Raw genomic sequence first — 18,024 nt, forward strand, 5'->3', positions numbered from 1 at the left:
AGAACATTTTCCTCCTTCTTAGAAGGAGGTTAGACATAGACTATGGTATGCCAGAAACAGTAGCTTGGATCTGCAGAAAGGGAGGCATTCTTCAAACTTGTCCATAACCAGCATCTATTTTTAAAAAAACATGTTAAAATTAAATACTTAAAAAAAAAAAAAAAGGTTTTCTCCCCAAATTTCCACCATGCATGCCAAGTTTTGGTCTCTAGAATCTAGTAGTAGTAACAACTATAACTGTATTAAAATGTTAATGATAATGCTAGAAATAAGAGTGTCAATATTTAAATGGAACAATAAATTCAATTCTAAAAGAGAAGTCCTTGAGGGAGGGAGAAAGCAGCAGCTCAGGTGTTTACCAGCACTTCCTTTTTCCACTTGCATTTTCAACATTTCCAAAACTTTGTTTTTGTCTAAGCACTGGAACACGATGATCTCTGTCAGATTGTTCACTTGATTTTATCATCTGCATATATATATGTGTGTATATATATATATATTTTTTTTTTTTTTTCTTTTTGAGACAAAAGTCTCACTATGTTGCCTTTGGTAGAGTGCTGTGGCATCACAGATCATGGCTACCTTAAACTCCTGGGCTTAAGTGATTCTCTTGCCTTAGCCTCCGAAGTAGCTGGGACTACAGGCACCCGCCACAACTTCTGGCTATTTTTGTTGTTGTTGTTGTAGTTGTTATTTGGCAGGCCCCAGCCTGTATAAACCCTCCAGTCCTGGTATATGTGGCCGGTGCCCTAGCCGCTGAGCTACAGGCGCCAATATCCTGCATATGTTTACTTGTAAGAAACTTGGCACATACTGGAAATCCATATGACCAAGCAAGATCTGCTGTTTGCCATTCTTATTACATAAACTGAAATTATGACTTAAAAAGAGTTGAAAATCCATTGTTTAGTCCTTGTTATATCTTTCTAGCTAAGAAATTTGGGGCCCATAGAAATGTTGGTTACAGAACAGAAGAAGAGGTAAAGGATACATAGGGAAACTTCATTTTTCTCACTGATACATCTTCATTGGCTAGCATAGGGTGGGCATTACATTTTTTAATGAATACAAGAGTATTATTGTTCAATACATTAGTCAATGAGAACTTCCACAGAATGGGTTTACCTAAAACAAAACTGAAGTAGAATACTGCCATAATGCATAGAATGGCACATCCGATTGCCCAGAATCCCTTTTTTTACTTGCTGAAATTGAATATTATTAGATTATCACTAGTAGCCTACATTAACATTTAAATTAACAGACTAAATCATCAATTAGGTATTATGTCAGTTTCAAGAGTCTGAATAATCCAAGAAAATATAAAATTTGAAGCTGCTAATTTTATACTCACTCAATTTGAGCATCTCCAGCTACAAGCAGGCTAAGGCATTCCAGGCTTCCAACTTTTGCTGCCTTGGGTAGTGGAGCTTCTCCTAAAACATCCTTAAGAATAAGACACAATGCATTTTAGGGACTCTCCCCAAAATACTTTATGTGGAAACTGGTGGGTAGTCTATTTGAGGAAGCCAGTCAGAATTGCATTCTACTGACTTAAATTTTTTAATTCAAGCTATTTATTTTTGATAAGTTCCTTTATGTGCTTTTAGTACAATTTTTATTTTATTTTTTATTTTTTTTTGTAGAGACAGAGTCTCACTTTACCGCCTTCAGTAGAGTGCCATGATGTCACAGGACTCACAGCAACCTCTAACTCTTGGGCTTCAGCGATTCTCCTGCCTCAGCCTCCCGAGCAGCTGGGACTACAGGCGCCTGCCACAACGCCCGGCTATTTTTTGGTTGCAGTTCAGCTGGGGCTGGGTTTGAACCCGCCACCCTCGGTATATGGGGCCGGCTCCCTACTCACTGAGCCACAGCATGGTGGTTATGGTGCCGACCACATTCACTGAAGGTGGCGGTTTCGAACCCCACCCAGACCAGCTAAACATCAGTGACAACTGCAACAAAAAAATAGCTGAACCTTGTGGTGGGTGCCTGTAGTCGAAGCTACTTGGGAGGCTGAGCCGAGAATTGCTTAAGCCCAAAAGAGTTTGAGATTGCTGTGAGCTGTGACGTCATGGCACTCTACTGAGGGGGACAAAGTGAGAACTCTGTATCAAAAAAATAAAATAAAATAAAGCAGAGATGGGGTCTCACTCTTGCTCAGGCTGGTCTTGAACTCCTGAGCTCAAGCTATCCACTTGCCTTGGCCTCCCCCAATGCTGGGATTACAGGCATGAGCCACCATGCCCAGCGTCAAATTTTTCATTAATAAAAATGTGCAGCTGCATCCATATTAAAATTTAAGTGAATGAAAGCAAAGTAGAATTCTACACAAGTCAAAGGTATACAATTTAAAATTCACTGTACTTTAATATTCAACAGAAGATGCAAACTACCATAACAGAGTTCTTGAGGAAACCATGACTGTGGGCATGCCTCGAGTTATTTCAGTTGCTATACTGAGACTTAGGGCAATGTAACAATCATTTCTTTTGACATAAACTGTAGACCTGTGCTGTCCAGTGTGATAGCCAATAGCCACTTACAGGTAAAATGCATATGCTGTCACATCAGACTGTGAAGACACAGAAAATAAAATGCAAAATACCACATCAATAATTGCTGGATATTATATATTGAAATGATAATATTGTGGATAAATTGGGTTAAATTACTAAGATTTCATGTTTTCCTTTATTGCTATGGCTGTTAAAAAATTAAAAATTGGTCTCAAGTTATTAAGAAAAACTTGAAAAATAAAAAAAAATTTTTTAAATTACATACTCTCTAGCATTCTGTTTCCATTGGTCATCGCTGCCATGGACATGATTATAACTGGCGTGTAAGAAGTGTTTGTGTGGACTTGGGGTGTGCAGGGCAGTGTCTAGCAGCAACAATCAGTTGCCTAGTTACCTGCTGGTTGAGGTCAGCGTCTGTTTGCAGCTGCCAGAGAAGGAAACACGCAAGCCGCCACTTGCGGCCAAGGGAACAGGACTCCTGGCAGGAATCCAGGGGTGCGTTGACGGAGGCCCCGGTCTCCAGCAGATGCTGCAGACCGTCCACCTGCTGGAAGAGACAGATCCAGTGCCCTCTCCGGCTAAAACAAACTCCGAGGAGACTTGACAAGGCAGTGCGGAGTACTCCGTCTACGGTCTCACCCTTCCAATGCTCCCACGACAGCGTTAGCCCCAGAAGCCAAGAAGCCGGAGTTTCACCTCCAGGTTGTGTTCAAGCAACAGCATTTTCCGCCCAAAACAAATGACAAGAGTGTCTGGAAATGCACAGTGGTGTAAGTCTGGCTGCAGAATGGCAGGTAAGAATACGGGAAATTTTAAAAGGCTGCTGGAGCCAGCAGAACTCTCCCAAGGCTCCGGCCGCCGCACGTACACACACTGGCTCGTGCTACCGGGAACCCCGGGGTAGGCGGGGAGGGGGCGGGCACGCAGACTCGCCAGCTGATTGGTGAGTTTAGGCGCTGCTAGACACGCCTGCCGAAGGGCGGGACGCTGGACTTCTGGCGAGCCTTGGCGCGCGTGCGCCGGGATTCAGCTCCCGCCCTTTAATCCCTCCGAGTGGCGTGAGTGGCGGGCGGGTGCGGGGCTGCTCTCCGCCAGCACCAGGAGGCGGGCTACTGTCTGTTGGGCTCGCTGTTGACGCCGGCCTCGGCAGGAATGAGGTTTCCTTCTCTCTGGTTAAGTCTCCCCCCTGCTCTCTTATCTCCGCGGCCACTAGCGTTTAGGATCGAAAGGCAAGAGCTGGGGCGTTGGAGAGCCGGCGAGCGCGAGCCGGGGGACCCGAACTTGACGGCGGGAACGGCGCCCCCGGACCCTACCTGGGCCTCGCTGCGTTGGACGCCCGCGCCCGGAGGGGTCCCAGCTTGCAGGGCGGAAACCTTTGATGTCCGGGGTTGGGGGAGGCGCTGCTGGAATTGGGGCGGCCCGAAGTGGGGACCCGGGGTAGCTGTCATCCTGCTCACGGGGTTCCTGGAGGACCACAGGCTTTCCCCGCCGGGCGGGGCGACAGGCTGGGGCGCGGCTCTCCTGGGGAGTTTTAGACCGTTAGGCTTGAGTCACTCGTTTTTGTACAACCGTGGGAGCAGGTGATGTCACTTAAATTGTAGCCCCTGGCGTCAGAGCTAATGTCTCCACTCTCTTCCTAAACAGTGTTTTCACATTCAAATTAGGTCTAAACTAAAGTTCCAGCCATGTATACAGACGGTGACCCCCCACCAAATGCACATTTTAACAAAGGAAAAAATATTAAAATTGTCTTAGGTCACATTTGACTTCTGTAATTACAAGAGATGCTCAACATAACTTGTATCGATCTTTTGTTATTCGTATATATCATGACAATTTTAATACGTTTTTTTCTTTCTTGAAATGTGTATACTTTTTTTTGCCTGCCTCCACACTTCTTTTCCCTAAAATCTTTAGTAATTCTCTTAAATCAGCTAGTGATATTTTTGAGAGCAGGGCGGAAAAATAAGTATGTTTATTATTATGATATTACAAGACAGGGTTGTTGCCCTCTAAAGTAAGGGCAACACTTACTTTTAGTTCTTTTAGTTCTAAATTTAGTACAGTATATTATTTGTTTTATAACAGCCATAAAATAATTTTGCAATCTTAGGGAGTGACCTAAGACGTAGTTTTGAACATTTTTGTTCACACAGATATTTGAACATAAATATGTCTTAAATGGATATATAGAATCGATCTTATATTCTGTATTTTTAATACTTGAACTGTTTACAGTAGCTTTCCATAATAAAGAATGGCAGTGCAGAGTAACTGTTGTCAGAGATTTGTGAGGTGAATACATGCCAGTATTAATAATGTCCCTGTTCTTCATATCAAATCAGAAAGCATCGCTTTTAAAACCACATGTAATTGGCTGGACTGGCTCACACCTGCAATCCTAGTACTTTTGGGAGCTGGAGGTGGGAGGATTGGCTTGAGTCCAGGGATTTGAAACCAGCTTGGGCAACCTAGTGAGACTCTCTCTCTCTTTTTTCCTGTACTACAGGAAAAAAAAAAAAAAAGAAATCAGTAAGAAAATGCTTTCAAAGCGGGTGAGACTAAGTCAGCTATTAAAGATGGAAAAAGAATTCTACGCTCAGACTGCTTCAGAGCATTTTGAAATTTATACTCCAAGAAACCTAATCTGGAATACATGCGGCCATGGTTTATACAGAAAAGATAACTTAAACTTTCACAGTTGACCCTTACTTAAATCACTTCTAGCTCTACATGTAAAGATTGGAGAATAACTATATTTTTACAGTTTATTTTTTAAAAGTTTACCATTATTTTATTATTCAGTTCAATATCCAAATTATACAAATATCCATTGTATACCATTAACAATTAGAGAATTAAAGTGAACATCACAACTCAAAATATGAAATACATAGAAATAATTCTTCAGAAATATAGTATTTCTACACGGAAAACTTCTAGTTATTGAAAATATAAAAAGACATGTCTGTATAGGTTGCAACATTGGTTTTTTTTAATTTGTTTAGGTATTCCTTCTGTTATAACGAGTTATCTTTCTAGGGATATCAGTATACCACATAGCAAATTCAGTTTGCTCTGAGGGTTCAGAAGGATTGTAGCAAACAGCTGACCCACTGGGGACACACTTATCTGACGTCGGGTGTTATTATATATGCAAGTACCTTCAGGCTTTCCTTTATATTCATAATAAGAGTAAACCAATAACACAATTTTGACAGTCAAGTTTGGGTTACCTTTTGGATACATTTTTCACAACTTTTATCATGTCTCACACCTAAGATTAAAGAAGGAAGGTGAGAAAGTCCAAAGAATCAGTAATCAGTCCCACCCCGCTGCTATTCATCCTCAAGCTTCTGCCACACATAGACCAGTCAGCTCCTTGGTATGTGACTGGGGCAGGCTGTGGGTCTGTTTTGTCAGGGTAAGACGGTGGGGATGTTCTGGACTGGGGGTGTTGTTGGACTGTCCACTCCCCATCGTTGGCTGGTTTCACACATGAGTGATGTATCCAGGCAGGGATGCCATTCACTATCACTGCTGTTGGTGAGAACAGGATCACCAAGTAGGGGTCTTTTCACCATGGTTTCAGCAGGCTCAGGCTTCAGTCTTTGATCCACACCTGGTTACCTGAATAGGGGATGGACTGGGGGTGATAAACTAACAGGATATCTATCATTCACCCATTCTGAAATTTTTTTTTGTTATTTTTCCCAGTGACATTAGTTAGTAAGTTAGTAAATTTTGTTTCTTGCAGTTCTCTCAGGGTTCCTGGTAAATTTCTTTAAATGGGAGGGGTCCGTGACATAGTATTTCATAGGGTGAGTAACTTAGTATTTATTTATTTTTTATTTTTTTGGTTTTTTTAAACCACATCACATTGATTGCATTTATTAGGTAAAGTCCCTCTTACAATTGTGTCCTGCCCCCCAAAGTTATGTCACACACTGCGACCCCCTACCCCTCTCCCTCCCTCGTTCTACTCTCCCCTTCCCCCTGCCCCCCACCGCATGCTAGGTCATTTATTGTCCTCATATTAGAATTGAGTACATTGAGGATTCTTGCTTCTCCATTCTTGTGATGCTTTACTAAGAATAATGTGTTCTACTTCCATCCAGGTTAATACAAAAGCTATAAAGTCTATTAAAACTGGAATACTATTTTTGCAGTTTTAAAGTGTATATGGTAACTGGGCATGGTGGCTCACTTTGGGAGGCCAAGGTGGCTGGTCTTAAGCTCAGGCCTTCAAGACCAGCCTCAGCAAAAATGAGATTCCATCTCTACTAAAAATAGAAAAACTGAGGCAAGAGGACTGCTTGAGCCCAAGAGTTGGAGGTTGCTGTAAACTAATGCCATGGCACTCTACCCAGGGCAATAAATAATAAAATCCAAATTATCTTACAAAAAATAAAAATAAGTGTATCTGGTATGTTTAGATCTACCATTTTATTTTTTGAAGTTTTTAAATTTCAAATTAATCTGTGTGTACAATCCATTAGGTTATATAATGTACACATGAAAGGTTAAAGTCAGAGTTGTACTGTGGCCTACACCCAGGGAGTGTGCCATACTGTACCCATTGGGTGGGACACTACTGAACCCTCCTCCCACCCCCCACAACTCAGATGAGATTTTCTCACAAGTGGGTCTGCGGCTGTTAATCTCCTGGTTTCAGATTGGTATTGAGTGCATGTGGTGCTTGTTTATTCCAATCTTGTGATACTTAGGAGAATGTTCTCTAAGTCCATGCTAGTTGTTACAGAGGATGCAAAATCTCCATCTTATTGAAGGCTTAGTAGTATCCCGTGGTATACATGTACCACAGTTCATTAATCCATCCATGTGCTGTTGATGGGCACCTGGGTTGTTTCCACATCTTTCTGATGTGAACTGAGTTGCTATGAACATTCTAGAACAGATGTCCTTGTGGTAAAATGTCTTTTATTCATTTGGGTAAATGCCTACTAGTGGGATTGTAGAGTCAAATGGTAGGTCTGCTTTTGGTTCCTTCAGGATAATCTCCATACTTCTTTTCTCATGAGAAAAGTTTCTATTTGTATATCTTGTCCAGACAAGTTTTTAATGGGTTTTTTGCTCTTTTCTTGTTGATAAGCATGAGTTCGTTGTAGATTTCTGGTAATTAGCCCTTTGTTAGATTCATAATATGCAAATATCTTCTCTCATTCTGAAGGTTGTCCTTTGGCTTTGTGGATTGTCTCCTTAGCTGTGCAAAAGCTTTTTTGCTTAATCAGGTCCCATGTATTTATTTTAGTTGCTGTGGCAATTGCCAGTGAGGTCTTCTTCATAAATTCTTCTCTAAGCCTATGAGATGAAGAGTTTTTCCCATACTATCTTCTAGGGTTTTTATAGTTTCATGTCTTAGATTTAGATCTTTTATCCATCATTTTTGTGAATGGTGAGAGGTTCAGGTCCACTTTCATTCTCTTACATGTGGCTAACCAGTTCTCCCAGCACCATTTAGTAAATAGGGATTGTTTCCCCTAGTGCATGCTTTTGTTTGCTTTGTCAAAGATTAGATGACTGGTTTCATCTCTGGATTCTCTAGTCTGTTCCATAAAGCTATATCTCTGTTTTTATGCCAGTACCATGCTGTTTTAATCATTATAGACTTATATAACCTAAAGTCTGGTATGGTGATGCTTCCTGAATTATTCTTTTTTTTTTTTTTTTTTTTGTAGAGACAGAGTCTCACTTTATGGCCCTCGGTAGAGTGCCGTGGCCTCACACAGCTCACAGCAACCTCCAACTCCTGGGCTTAAGCGATTCTCTTGCCTCAGCCTCCTGAGTAGCTGGGACTACAGGCGCCCGCCACAACGCCCGGCTATTTTTTGGTTGCAGTTTGGCCGGGGCCGGGTTTGAACCCGCCACCCTCGGTGTATGGGGCCGGTGCCTTACTGACTGAGCCACAGGCGCCACCCCCTGAATTATTCTTATTTTGTAGAATTGTGTTGGCCATTTGGGTTTTTTTTTTCCTGGTTCCATACAAAATGTAGAATTATCTTTTCAAGATCTTCAAAGTAGGCTCGGTGCCTGTGGCTCAAGCGGCTAAGGCGCCAGCCGCATACATATTGAGCTGGCAGGTTCAAATCCAGCCCAGGCCCACCAAATAACAATGACAGTTGCAACCAAAAAATAGTCAGGTGTTTTGGCAGGTGTCTGTAGTCCCAGCTGCTTAGGAGGTGGAGGCAGGAGAATCGCTTGAGCCCAGGTGCCGGAGTTGGAGTTGGAGGTTACTGTGAGCTGTGATACTATGGCACTCTACCCAGAGCAACAGCTTTTGGCTCTGTCTCAAAAAAAAAAAAAAAAAAACTCTTCAAAGTAAGATGTTGGTATTTTAATGGGGATTGTATTAAATCTGTAGGTTGTTTTGGGTACTATAGACATTTTTGATAATATTGATTTTTTTTCAAGCCATGAACATGATACATATTTCCATCTGTTAACATCCTCTGCGATCTCTTTTCTCAGTATTTTCTAATTTTCTCTGTAGAGATTCTTTAGTCTTTGTTAGATACATTCCAAGGTGTTTTGTTTTGTTTGATGCTACTGTGAAGGGTTTTGTTTCTTTGATTTGATGCTCAGCTTGACTGTTGTTGGTGTTCATGAAGGCGACTGATTTGTGTACCTTGATTTTATAACCTGAAACATTGCTGCATTTCTTGATTACTTTGAGTAGTCTCATGGCTGAGTCCTTGGGGTTTTCTAAGTATCGGATCCTATCATTTGTGAAGAGTGATAGTTTAACCTCCTCCTGCTCTCATTTGGATACCCTGGGTATCTTTCTCTTGTCTGATTGCATTGGCTAAAACTTCCAGCACTGTGTTGATAAGTAGTGGAGTTAGTGGGCATCCTTGCCTGGTTCCGGTTCTAAGCAGGAATGCTTTCAACTTTTCTCCATGCAATGTGATGGTGGCTATGGGTTTGTCATAGATGGCTTCTATCAGTTTGAGAAATGTCCCATCTATACCTAAGTTCTTGAGTATTCTTATCAAAAGAGGATTCTGAATTTTGTCAAAAGCGTTCTATGCATCAATTGAGAGAATCATATGGTCCTTGTTTTTACTTCTGTTTATGTGGTGGATTACATTCATAGATTTGTACGTGTTGAACCAGCCTTGCTAAGATTTTAGTGAGTATTTTTGCATCAACATTCATTAAGGCTATTGGTCTATAATTTTTTTGTTGTTGTGTCCTTTCCCAGTTTTAGTATCAGGGTGATAATTTGCTTCATAGGAGTAGTAGGGAAGGATTCCTTACTTCTCAGTATATTGGAATAGATTCTGCAATATAGGTATGAGCTCTTCTTTGAAGGTTTGGTAGAATGCGGGTGTGAAACTGGTCTGAAACGTTTTTTCTGTTGGAATTTTTTTTATTGTTTGGACTTTGTAGCTTGGATTGGTCTGTTCAAGAGTTCCATTTCTTCTTGGTTGAGTCCAAGGAGGTAGTATGATGCCAGGAATTGGTCCATTTCCTCTCCATTTTCAAATATCTGGATGTAGAGAGCTTTGTAGTATTCAGTAAAGATTATTTTTAATTTTTTTTTTTTTTTTTTTTTGTAGAGATGGAGTCGCACTGTACCACCCTCAGGTAGAGTGCCATGATGTCACACGGCTCACAGCAACCTCTAACTCTTGGGCTTACGTGATTCTCTTGCCTCAGCCTCCCAAGCAGCTGGGACTACAAAATATTTTTTTTAATCCCTGTGGTGTCAGTGGTTATTTCTTTCTTCATTTCTGACTGAGCCTATCAGAGATCTTGCTTTTCTGTTGCTAATCTGGCCAAGGGCTTATCAATTTTGTTTATCTTTTCTACCAACCAGCTTTTTATTTCACTAACCTTCTGAATGGTTCTTTTGTTCTCAATTTCATGTCGTTCTGGTCTGATTTGATTGCTCTTCCTTTTCCAGCTCCTTGAGATGAGTCATTAGATTGTTGACTTGAACTATTTCTGATTTCTGGATGTGGGCATTTAATATGATAAATTTCTTTCTTTTTTTTTTTTTTTGAGACAAAGTCTCACTATGGCACCCTCAGTAGAGTGCCATGTTGTCACAGCTCACAGCAACCTCAAACTCTTGGGTTTAAGCGATTCTCTTGCCTCAACCTCCCAAGTAGCTGGGACTACAGGCACCTGCCACAATGCCCGGCTGTTTTTTGGTTGTAATTGTCATTGTTTGGCAGGCTGGGGCTGGGTTCGAACCCACCAGCTCTGGTGTATATGGCTCGTACCCTAGCTGCTGAGCTACAGGCGCAGAGCCATCATGTGATAAATTTCAAACTTAGGACTACCTTTGCAGTATCTCACAGGTTTTAATAGCATGTGTTTTGTTTTAGGAATACAGTAATTTCCTTATTTCTTTTTTGATCCAGCTATTGTTTAACAATAGGCTGCTTAGAGTTCATGACTTTGTATGAGGATAAGTGTTTCTATTGACATTGAGTTCTGCTTTTATTCCTTTGTGGTCCATAAAGATACATGTGTAATTTCTGTTTTTATAATTTCTTTTTTTTTTTTTGTAGAGACAGAGTCTCACTTTATGGCCCTTGGTAGAGTGCCATGGCCTCACACGGCTCACGGCAACCTCCAACTCCTGGCTTAAGCGATTCTCTTGCCTCAGCCTCCCGAGCAGCTGGGACTACAGGCACCCGCCACAACGCCCAGCTAGTTTTTTTTTTTTTTTGGTTGCAGTTTGGCTGGGGCCGAGTTTGAACCCGCCACCCTCGGTATATGGGGCCGGCGCCTTACCGACTGAGCCACAGATGCCGCCCATGTTTTTATAATTTCTTGAGGCTTGATTTGTGTCCTAGGATGTGATCAGTCTTGGAGAATGATCTTTGAGCTGATGAGAAGAACATATATTCAATAGTATTGGGGTGAAATGTTCTATAGATGTCTGTTAAGTACAGTTGTGCTACAGTCCTGTTTTAAGTCCTTTGTTTCTTTAGTTTCTGCTTGGAGGATCTGTCCACTTCTGTCAGTGGGTGTTGACGTCCTTGGCTATTACAGTGTTGTTTGTTACTGTATTGTTCAGACCACGGTAGGATTTGTTTTATAAATCTGGGAGCATTTATGTTAGGTACATAAATGTTTAGAATTGAAATGTCTTCTTGTCTATTGTTTTCTTGACCAATATATAGTGTCCATCTTTTTTTTTTTTTTTTTTGTTTTGTTTTGTGCAGTTTTTGGCCCGAGGCTGGATTTGAACTTGCCACCTCCCACATATGGGGCTGGTGCCCTACTCCTTTGAGCCACAGGCGCCTGTTTGCCTGAAATATTGTATTATTGCCCTTCACTCTGAGTCTTGATATATCCCTGGGGGTTAGATGTATTTCCTGAAAAGAGCAAATTTTAATTTTATCCAGCCAGTCTGTGCCTCTTTAGTGGGAACTTCAAGCCATTTACATTGAGAGGATTGATAAGAGAGTGGTGTTCTGTTTGTCTTGTTATGTGGAAGACTGCTGCATTGTTTTATCACTTGGTCCATTGTGGAAGCTAGGCCTTGTCCTAGACACCAGGGATTATGAATCTTACCAACTTGTCTTTTTTCTTTCCTGTTCTTTCATGTATCAGTGTTTATTAGCCTGTTTTATTTGCTCTCAGAATACATGGCAAATTGGAGAAAAATAAGGTAAAAAGCTATGAGGTTCTCATATCCAGTGCTCACCTTAGCTTATCTAGTAATTAAAGACATCCCATCTTTCTTCATACTTTTTTCCTCTTACTTCAAGGCCTGCTATTGTAAATTTTCCACGCCCAAAAGGAAAAGCATGGGGAAAAGCACTTTGTTTTAAATAAGCAAATGGGCCTAGCTAGAAGGGGGAAAAAATAAAGAATAGAAGGCCAGTGAATGAATCCATAAGGTATTTTGATATCTCTATAATAATATTCTTTTTTCTAATTTTCTATCTTATGTGTATAGATTAGGCTTACAGTTAATATAGGAGCACTACTTTTTAAACTACCATTAGACAGCAGTAACTACAGAAACAATAACAATAAACAGAGAGCTTTGAGGTTTTGCTTGGGATGTTTATCTTTCTTTTCTTGGACACCAGTAACATTGTTTACTATGACAGCAACTTCAGTGTTGAACCTCAATTTAAAAAAAAATCTTTAAATACATTATTTTAGTATTGGATTAGGCCAACTACTAAGTGCCAAAAGAGCCAATTAGAAGTATCAGCAAATATAATTAATAACAAACTACTTACAGTCCAAACTACAGAGGAAGAAATTAACTCGTAAGATTAAATGACTGTTCCAAAATCACAAACATAATTCAATGACTTTTTTCTAATATACTGACTTTATCTCCTTTTTCTGCATCACATTCTCATTTAATGAAGCAATCTATTGTCTAAAATAGTATCATGGCTCGGCACCTGGAGCTCAAACGGCTAAGGCACCAGCCACATACACCAGAGATGGTGGGTTCAAATCCATCCCGGGCCTGCCAAACAGCAATGACAACTACAACCAAAAAATGGCCAGGCATTGTGGTGGGCACCTGTGGTTCCAGCTACTTGGCAGGCTAAGGCAAAAGAATCGCTTTAGCCCAAGAGGTGAAGGTTGCTATGAGCTATGATGCCATGGCACTATACCCGAGGCTACAGCTTGAGGCTCTGTCTCAAAAAATAAAATAGAATAGAATAGAATAAAATTTCACGTAATTATATAAATGAAGCTGTCCAATTATACTGTAGGTCTCTTGAGTTCTTCCCTTGACCACCAATCAGGGGCCTTTACTCCAAGCTTGTTTCTGATTGGTGGAAAGATGCTGTACCAGCAGAATGCCAAGGACTAAACAAACAAAGCATAGCAACAACTGAGTCTCCCTACTCTCAGCCTAGGCCAACCTGGACTCCTTCATCCCAAATGAGGTGGCCTGTGCATTTTATATGAAGGCTCTGATTTACCATTCAACTGCAATCTATCCTATAACATGGCAGTCCAATACAGACAGGAAGATAAAACTGATCAGCACAGCTGAAATAAAGTGCATTTCCAAGTAAAATAGACAATGGTTGCCCTTGTGTCTGATGAACTTCTATTAGAAGACTACAAGAAAGCACCAGTGCACAAGAACTGTATAAGTAGTTTTTCCAGCTCCCACTAAATGGCTGCTGTTGGGAGTGGGGGGGTGACATGCTCATGCAATGTGTGAACTCAGCTAGCCAGGAGATGCAACGAGGTCTCATGGTTAATCTCAGGTGGTGGAAACAGACAGGAGAGGCTGCTGTGGAGGGTCCTGGTTTCTTGGGAAGGAATATTCAGGCTAGGGCTGTGGTTTGGTGTCCTATCCCTAGGCAATAAGGGCAGGATGCTCTTCCTAGTGAGTGCCAAGTGGTAATGGAGTCTCTGTGCACTTTTCCCGGAGGAAGAAACTCCAATGCCATCTTATTTTTTCTTCTTATTTACAGAATACATATTGTGGAAACAGGATGAAGTTGACCAGTGAAAAGTTGCCTAAGAACCCCTTTCGTGCCTCTGCATCTCAGCATGCTGCCAAGAACCAAAAACTCTCCCAATGGCGTATGGGAAAGACTGGTACAGATTCTGACGTTTAATCTTCCACTGAAAATATTTTCACTAAGATTCTTTATGTATGCTAGAGCAAACGAGACAAGGAATATCTGTCTTACTGATTTCAAGGAAGTGGTTACTTTTACAGTCTTTTCCAGCTTTTTCCTGCAAGAATCTAAAATTGCTACCTAGTCTATCTGGTACAGATCATCCATCATCTTATAATTACATCCTGATCTTGATTTTACTCTCAGTACTTAAGGAAATGCTTCTAGAAAAGAGAAGCTAGATGTCATTCCTGTTAAAGAGAACAATGCATGTTTTTCTTGAAATTGTCATTTAAAATGACTTTTTTTCCTAGAAACTCTTAAAAAATTGTATTTGGGATGGTTAGCTCATTTGGTTAGAATAATTCTAATTGAGTCTCCTATTAAGAATTTAACTCACCTACAAGATAGCTTTGCCCAAAGACAAACCAATGTATGGACACAGACGGCACTGCTGGGGCTCCTGCCTGTCTGTGAATAGGCTTAGTGTGGGAGCCAATCAACAAATACTCTTTATTACACGTGTCAGGCACAGTGTCAGGTACCAGGATGATGCATTTTCTCAGGCAGTACTTTTTCCTTGAGCTCAGGCACCCAGTTTTAGGGATGAAAATTAGGAAGGAAACTAATATGTTTGATGAATTTTACGTAATTTCTTTCTTCAAGAGAAAAAATTAACATTGTATGGTAAATGGAGTTCTTTACCTTTTTTTTTTTTTTTGAGTCACAGTCTCACTTTGCTGCCCTTGGTAGTGCCATGGCATCACAGCTCACAGCAACCTCTAACTTTTGGGCCCAAGTGATTCTCTTGCCTCAGCCTCCCGAGTAGCTGGGACGACGTGCGCCCGCCACAAGCCCTGGCTATTTTTAGAGACAGGGTCTCACTTTGCTTAGCTGGTCTTTACCTTTTTAAAATCAGATCACTATAGCCATGCTAATCTGGTGGAGAAGGCATTGCAGCTCCTGAAGGAAAGGATAAGAAGAGGGGACGCTTTCGCATATTTCCTACGAGGTCAACTATATTTTGAAGAGGTATTATTTTTTATTTGTTTCCTGTAATTTATCATTTCCTATAATTCTGTTGTTAGATCTCATAGAAAAATTCCATGTATTCTGTCACATCACATAGACTATGGCTGTGGCTTTGGGGCACATAGCACACTACCAGCCTACAGAGATAGCTGACCTTTCAAGAAAAGGCATCCTAAGGAACATCATTTATGGGAGTCATGTCGGTGTGAAATCTTTCACACTATAAAGATTGAATTTTAATACTTTGCTCAAAATATTTGATATAATTTGTTAAATATATTCATATTAATAGCAATTGAAGGCTGAGTCTGATCCAGTACTCCAAGGTAGTTCTGTGCACTCTGACACAGCGGGAGGAAGCACTTGCCCTCCGTGTGCACAGAATGCTGGGAAAGCCTGGGAGGCAGACCCAGGAGGGACTCTGCAAACTCATCCCAACTCCAAGAATGTAGTTTCAGTTGAAGGGAAGATATGAAAAGGGACGGGCTGTCCCCAATCCCTCACCATCCATTACCTATTTGGGCAGCTATTCACCTTATTCCCACTTCCTTTCTAAGCTTGTGAGGGCACCTTCATTTATTGCGGCAATGGACATTTCTTGAGGGCTTATCATGCGCTGTCACTCTGAGGCTAGTGTAGCGCACTGGCGAAGAGTGGGATCTCTCAGCTCTGGGCAGGAGCCATATACAGTTAGGTTGTTTGCTATATGTCCTTGGACACGCATAAATATTAACCTCTTGGTGCCTTGGTTTGGGATTATTTTAAGATCATAATAAAAATAATTGTTTTCTGGGGGCTTATAGGGATGGTATGAAGAAGCATTAGAACAGTTTGAAGAAATCAAGGAGAAAGATCACCAAGCCATGTACCAGCTGGGAGTGATGTATTATGACGGGCTGGGGACCATTGTAGATGCCGTAAGTTACTGTCTTGTTCCCAGCTTTTCAAATTTCATTATCAGTGGATTATTTGATCCAGTTAAAGCTATTTCTATTTTGATAACACCTGTATCCTTATATTTTAATATCTATCTTTTTAGCAATTAAAATATTTTGGTATCATTTTTACATATATGTAAAAAAAACAAATCTGATTTCTGTTTGTCCCTCTTTCCCTTCCCCACCCCCAGCTTCAACCCCAGCTTCTCTCCAAAGCCCTTCCAGATTCATGTTACTGGGCTCAGCTTTAAAAAAGAATGAGTCTTTTTTAACCTGAACCCTTGGTAAGTTTACTTTCAATGACTTGTCACAGATGCTAAAGAAATACTTAATCTTTACAGGAATTTCCTTTTTTTGTTAATGGACTCAGTTATTCTATTGGAATTGCTTCTGTACATTTTGCTCACTACATTTTTGCTCAAGTGATGAGCAGATAAGGTGAAAAAAACATCAGTGGAAACTTCTTGTTCACTGGGGATCTTTTAGGGCCCACTTTGTCCCTTCTGGTGCAAATAGTTATGCCATTGAGAGTTTTGCTTTTTGGAGAGGCAGGGAAGGGGGAAGGTTCAGATTCCTTTCTCTATGCACGGTCTCAGAATTAACTGCAGAATCTTTGATGTGTTAAAATATTTTCTAAAAGCATTATAGAAAGTGTCTTCAACTCTAGTAACCTTAGATAAAAATGGAATTTTTAGGGCGGTGCCTGTGGCTCAAAGGGGTAGGGCGCTGGCCCCATATGCCGGAAGTGGTGGGTTCAAACTCAGCCCCAGCAAAAAGTGCAAAAAAAAAAAAAAAATGGAATTTTTATATGCTATAGAAATAGTAAACACATCTATAGTTCTTGTTTTTTGTTTTTGTTTTTTTTTTTTGTAGAGACAGAGTCTCACTTTTTCGCCCCCAGTAGAGTGCTGTGGCATCACACAGCTCACAGCAACCTCAAACTCTTGGGCTTAAGTGATTCTCTTACCCAAATAACTGGGACTACAGGCGCCTGCCACAGCGCCCGGCTATTTTGTTGTTGTTGTTGTTGTTGCAGTTGTCATCGTTTTAGTTGGCCGAGGCTGGGTTCGAACCCACCAGCCTTGGTGTATGTGGCTGGTGCCCTACCCACTGAGCTATGGGTACTGCCCACGAATGCTTATTTTAAAATATATTCTTTTTTTTTTTTTTTTTGAGACAGCATCTTACTTTATTGCCCTTGGTAGAGTGCCATGGCATCACAACTCACCGCAACCTCCAATTCCTGGGCTTAGGCGATTATCTTGTCTCAGCCTCCCAAGTAGCTGAGACTACAGGTGCCCACCACAATACCTGGCTATTTTTTTGTTGCAGTTTGGCCAGGGCTGGGTTGGAACCAGCCACCCTCAGTATATGGGTCCAGTGCCCTACCCACTGAGCCACAGGCGCCACCCTTAAAATATATTCTTTCATGTATTGTCCAATACACAAAAATTTATATAGTTGATCCTTGAACAAGGGTGGGGGTAAGGGATGCCAGTCCTATGCAGTTGAAAATTGACATGTAATCCCAGCACTTTGGGAGACCGAGGTGGGAGGATCACCTGAGCTCACGAGTTTGAGACCATCCTGAGCTAGAGCAAGTCCCCATCTCTAAAAATAGCTGGGCATTGTGGCAGGCACCTGTAGTCCCAACTACTTGGGAGGCTGAGGCAAGAGAATTGCTCGAGCCCAAGAGTTAGAGGTTGCTATGAGCTATGATGCCCCGGCATTCTACTGGAGGTGACAAAGTGAGACTCTGTCTCCAAAAAAAAAAAAAAAAAGAAAGAAAGAAAGGAAAAGAAAATTGACATGTTAATGGAAAAACTAAACTCTGCAAGATTTGTTATGTATTTATTTATTTAGTTTTTTTTTGAGAGTCTCAAGCTGTTGCTCTGGGTAGAGTGCTGTTGTGTCATAGCTCACAGCAACTTCCAACTCTTG

General features: G+C 41.1%; 2 protein-coding genes across 6 annotated transcripts in view; one reads left to right on the forward strand and one right to left on the reverse strand.

Moving 5' to 3' along the window:
* Positions 1–129: 129 nt before the first annotated feature.
* Positions 130–4,348, reverse strand: ANKRD37 (ankyrin repeat domain 37). Its single transcript, XM_053584481.1, is given in 6 exon segments — positions 130–485; positions 795–846; positions 849–868; positions 1,355–1,446; positions 2,917–3,066; positions 3,836–4,348. Coding segments are annotated over 6 exon segments (579 nt in total). The 5' UTR covers positions 3,971–4,348; the 3' UTR covers positions 130–355.
* Positions 3,064–18,024, forward strand: part of LRP2BP (LRP2 binding protein) — a 30,124-nt gene continuing 15,163 nt past the window's right edge. Inside the window, exons 1-4 of one of the 5 annotated variants that reach the window (XM_053584439.1) lie at positions 3,064–3,679; positions 13,964–14,090; positions 15,033–15,145; positions 15,949–16,062. In XM_053584439.1, coding sequence (XP_053440414.1) covers positions 13,985–14,090; positions 15,033–15,145; positions 15,949–16,062 — 333 coding nt within the window. In that variant the 5' untranslated portion in view covers positions 3,064–3,679; positions 13,964–13,984. Of the gene's footprint in view, positions 3,695–13,963; positions 15,146–15,948; positions 16,063–18,024 lie in introns of those variants that run through there. The other 4 variants (XM_053584430.1, XM_053584469.1, XM_053584446.1 and 1 more) reach the window with 4 other exon arrangements.

Source organism: Nycticebus coucang, chromosome 1 (assembly GCF_027406575.1).
Source record: "Nycticebus coucang isolate mNycCou1 chromosome 1, mNycCou1.pri, whole genome shotgun sequence".
Taxonomy (NCBI): Eukaryota; Metazoa; Chordata; class Mammalia; order Primates; family Lorisidae; genus Nycticebus; species Nycticebus coucang.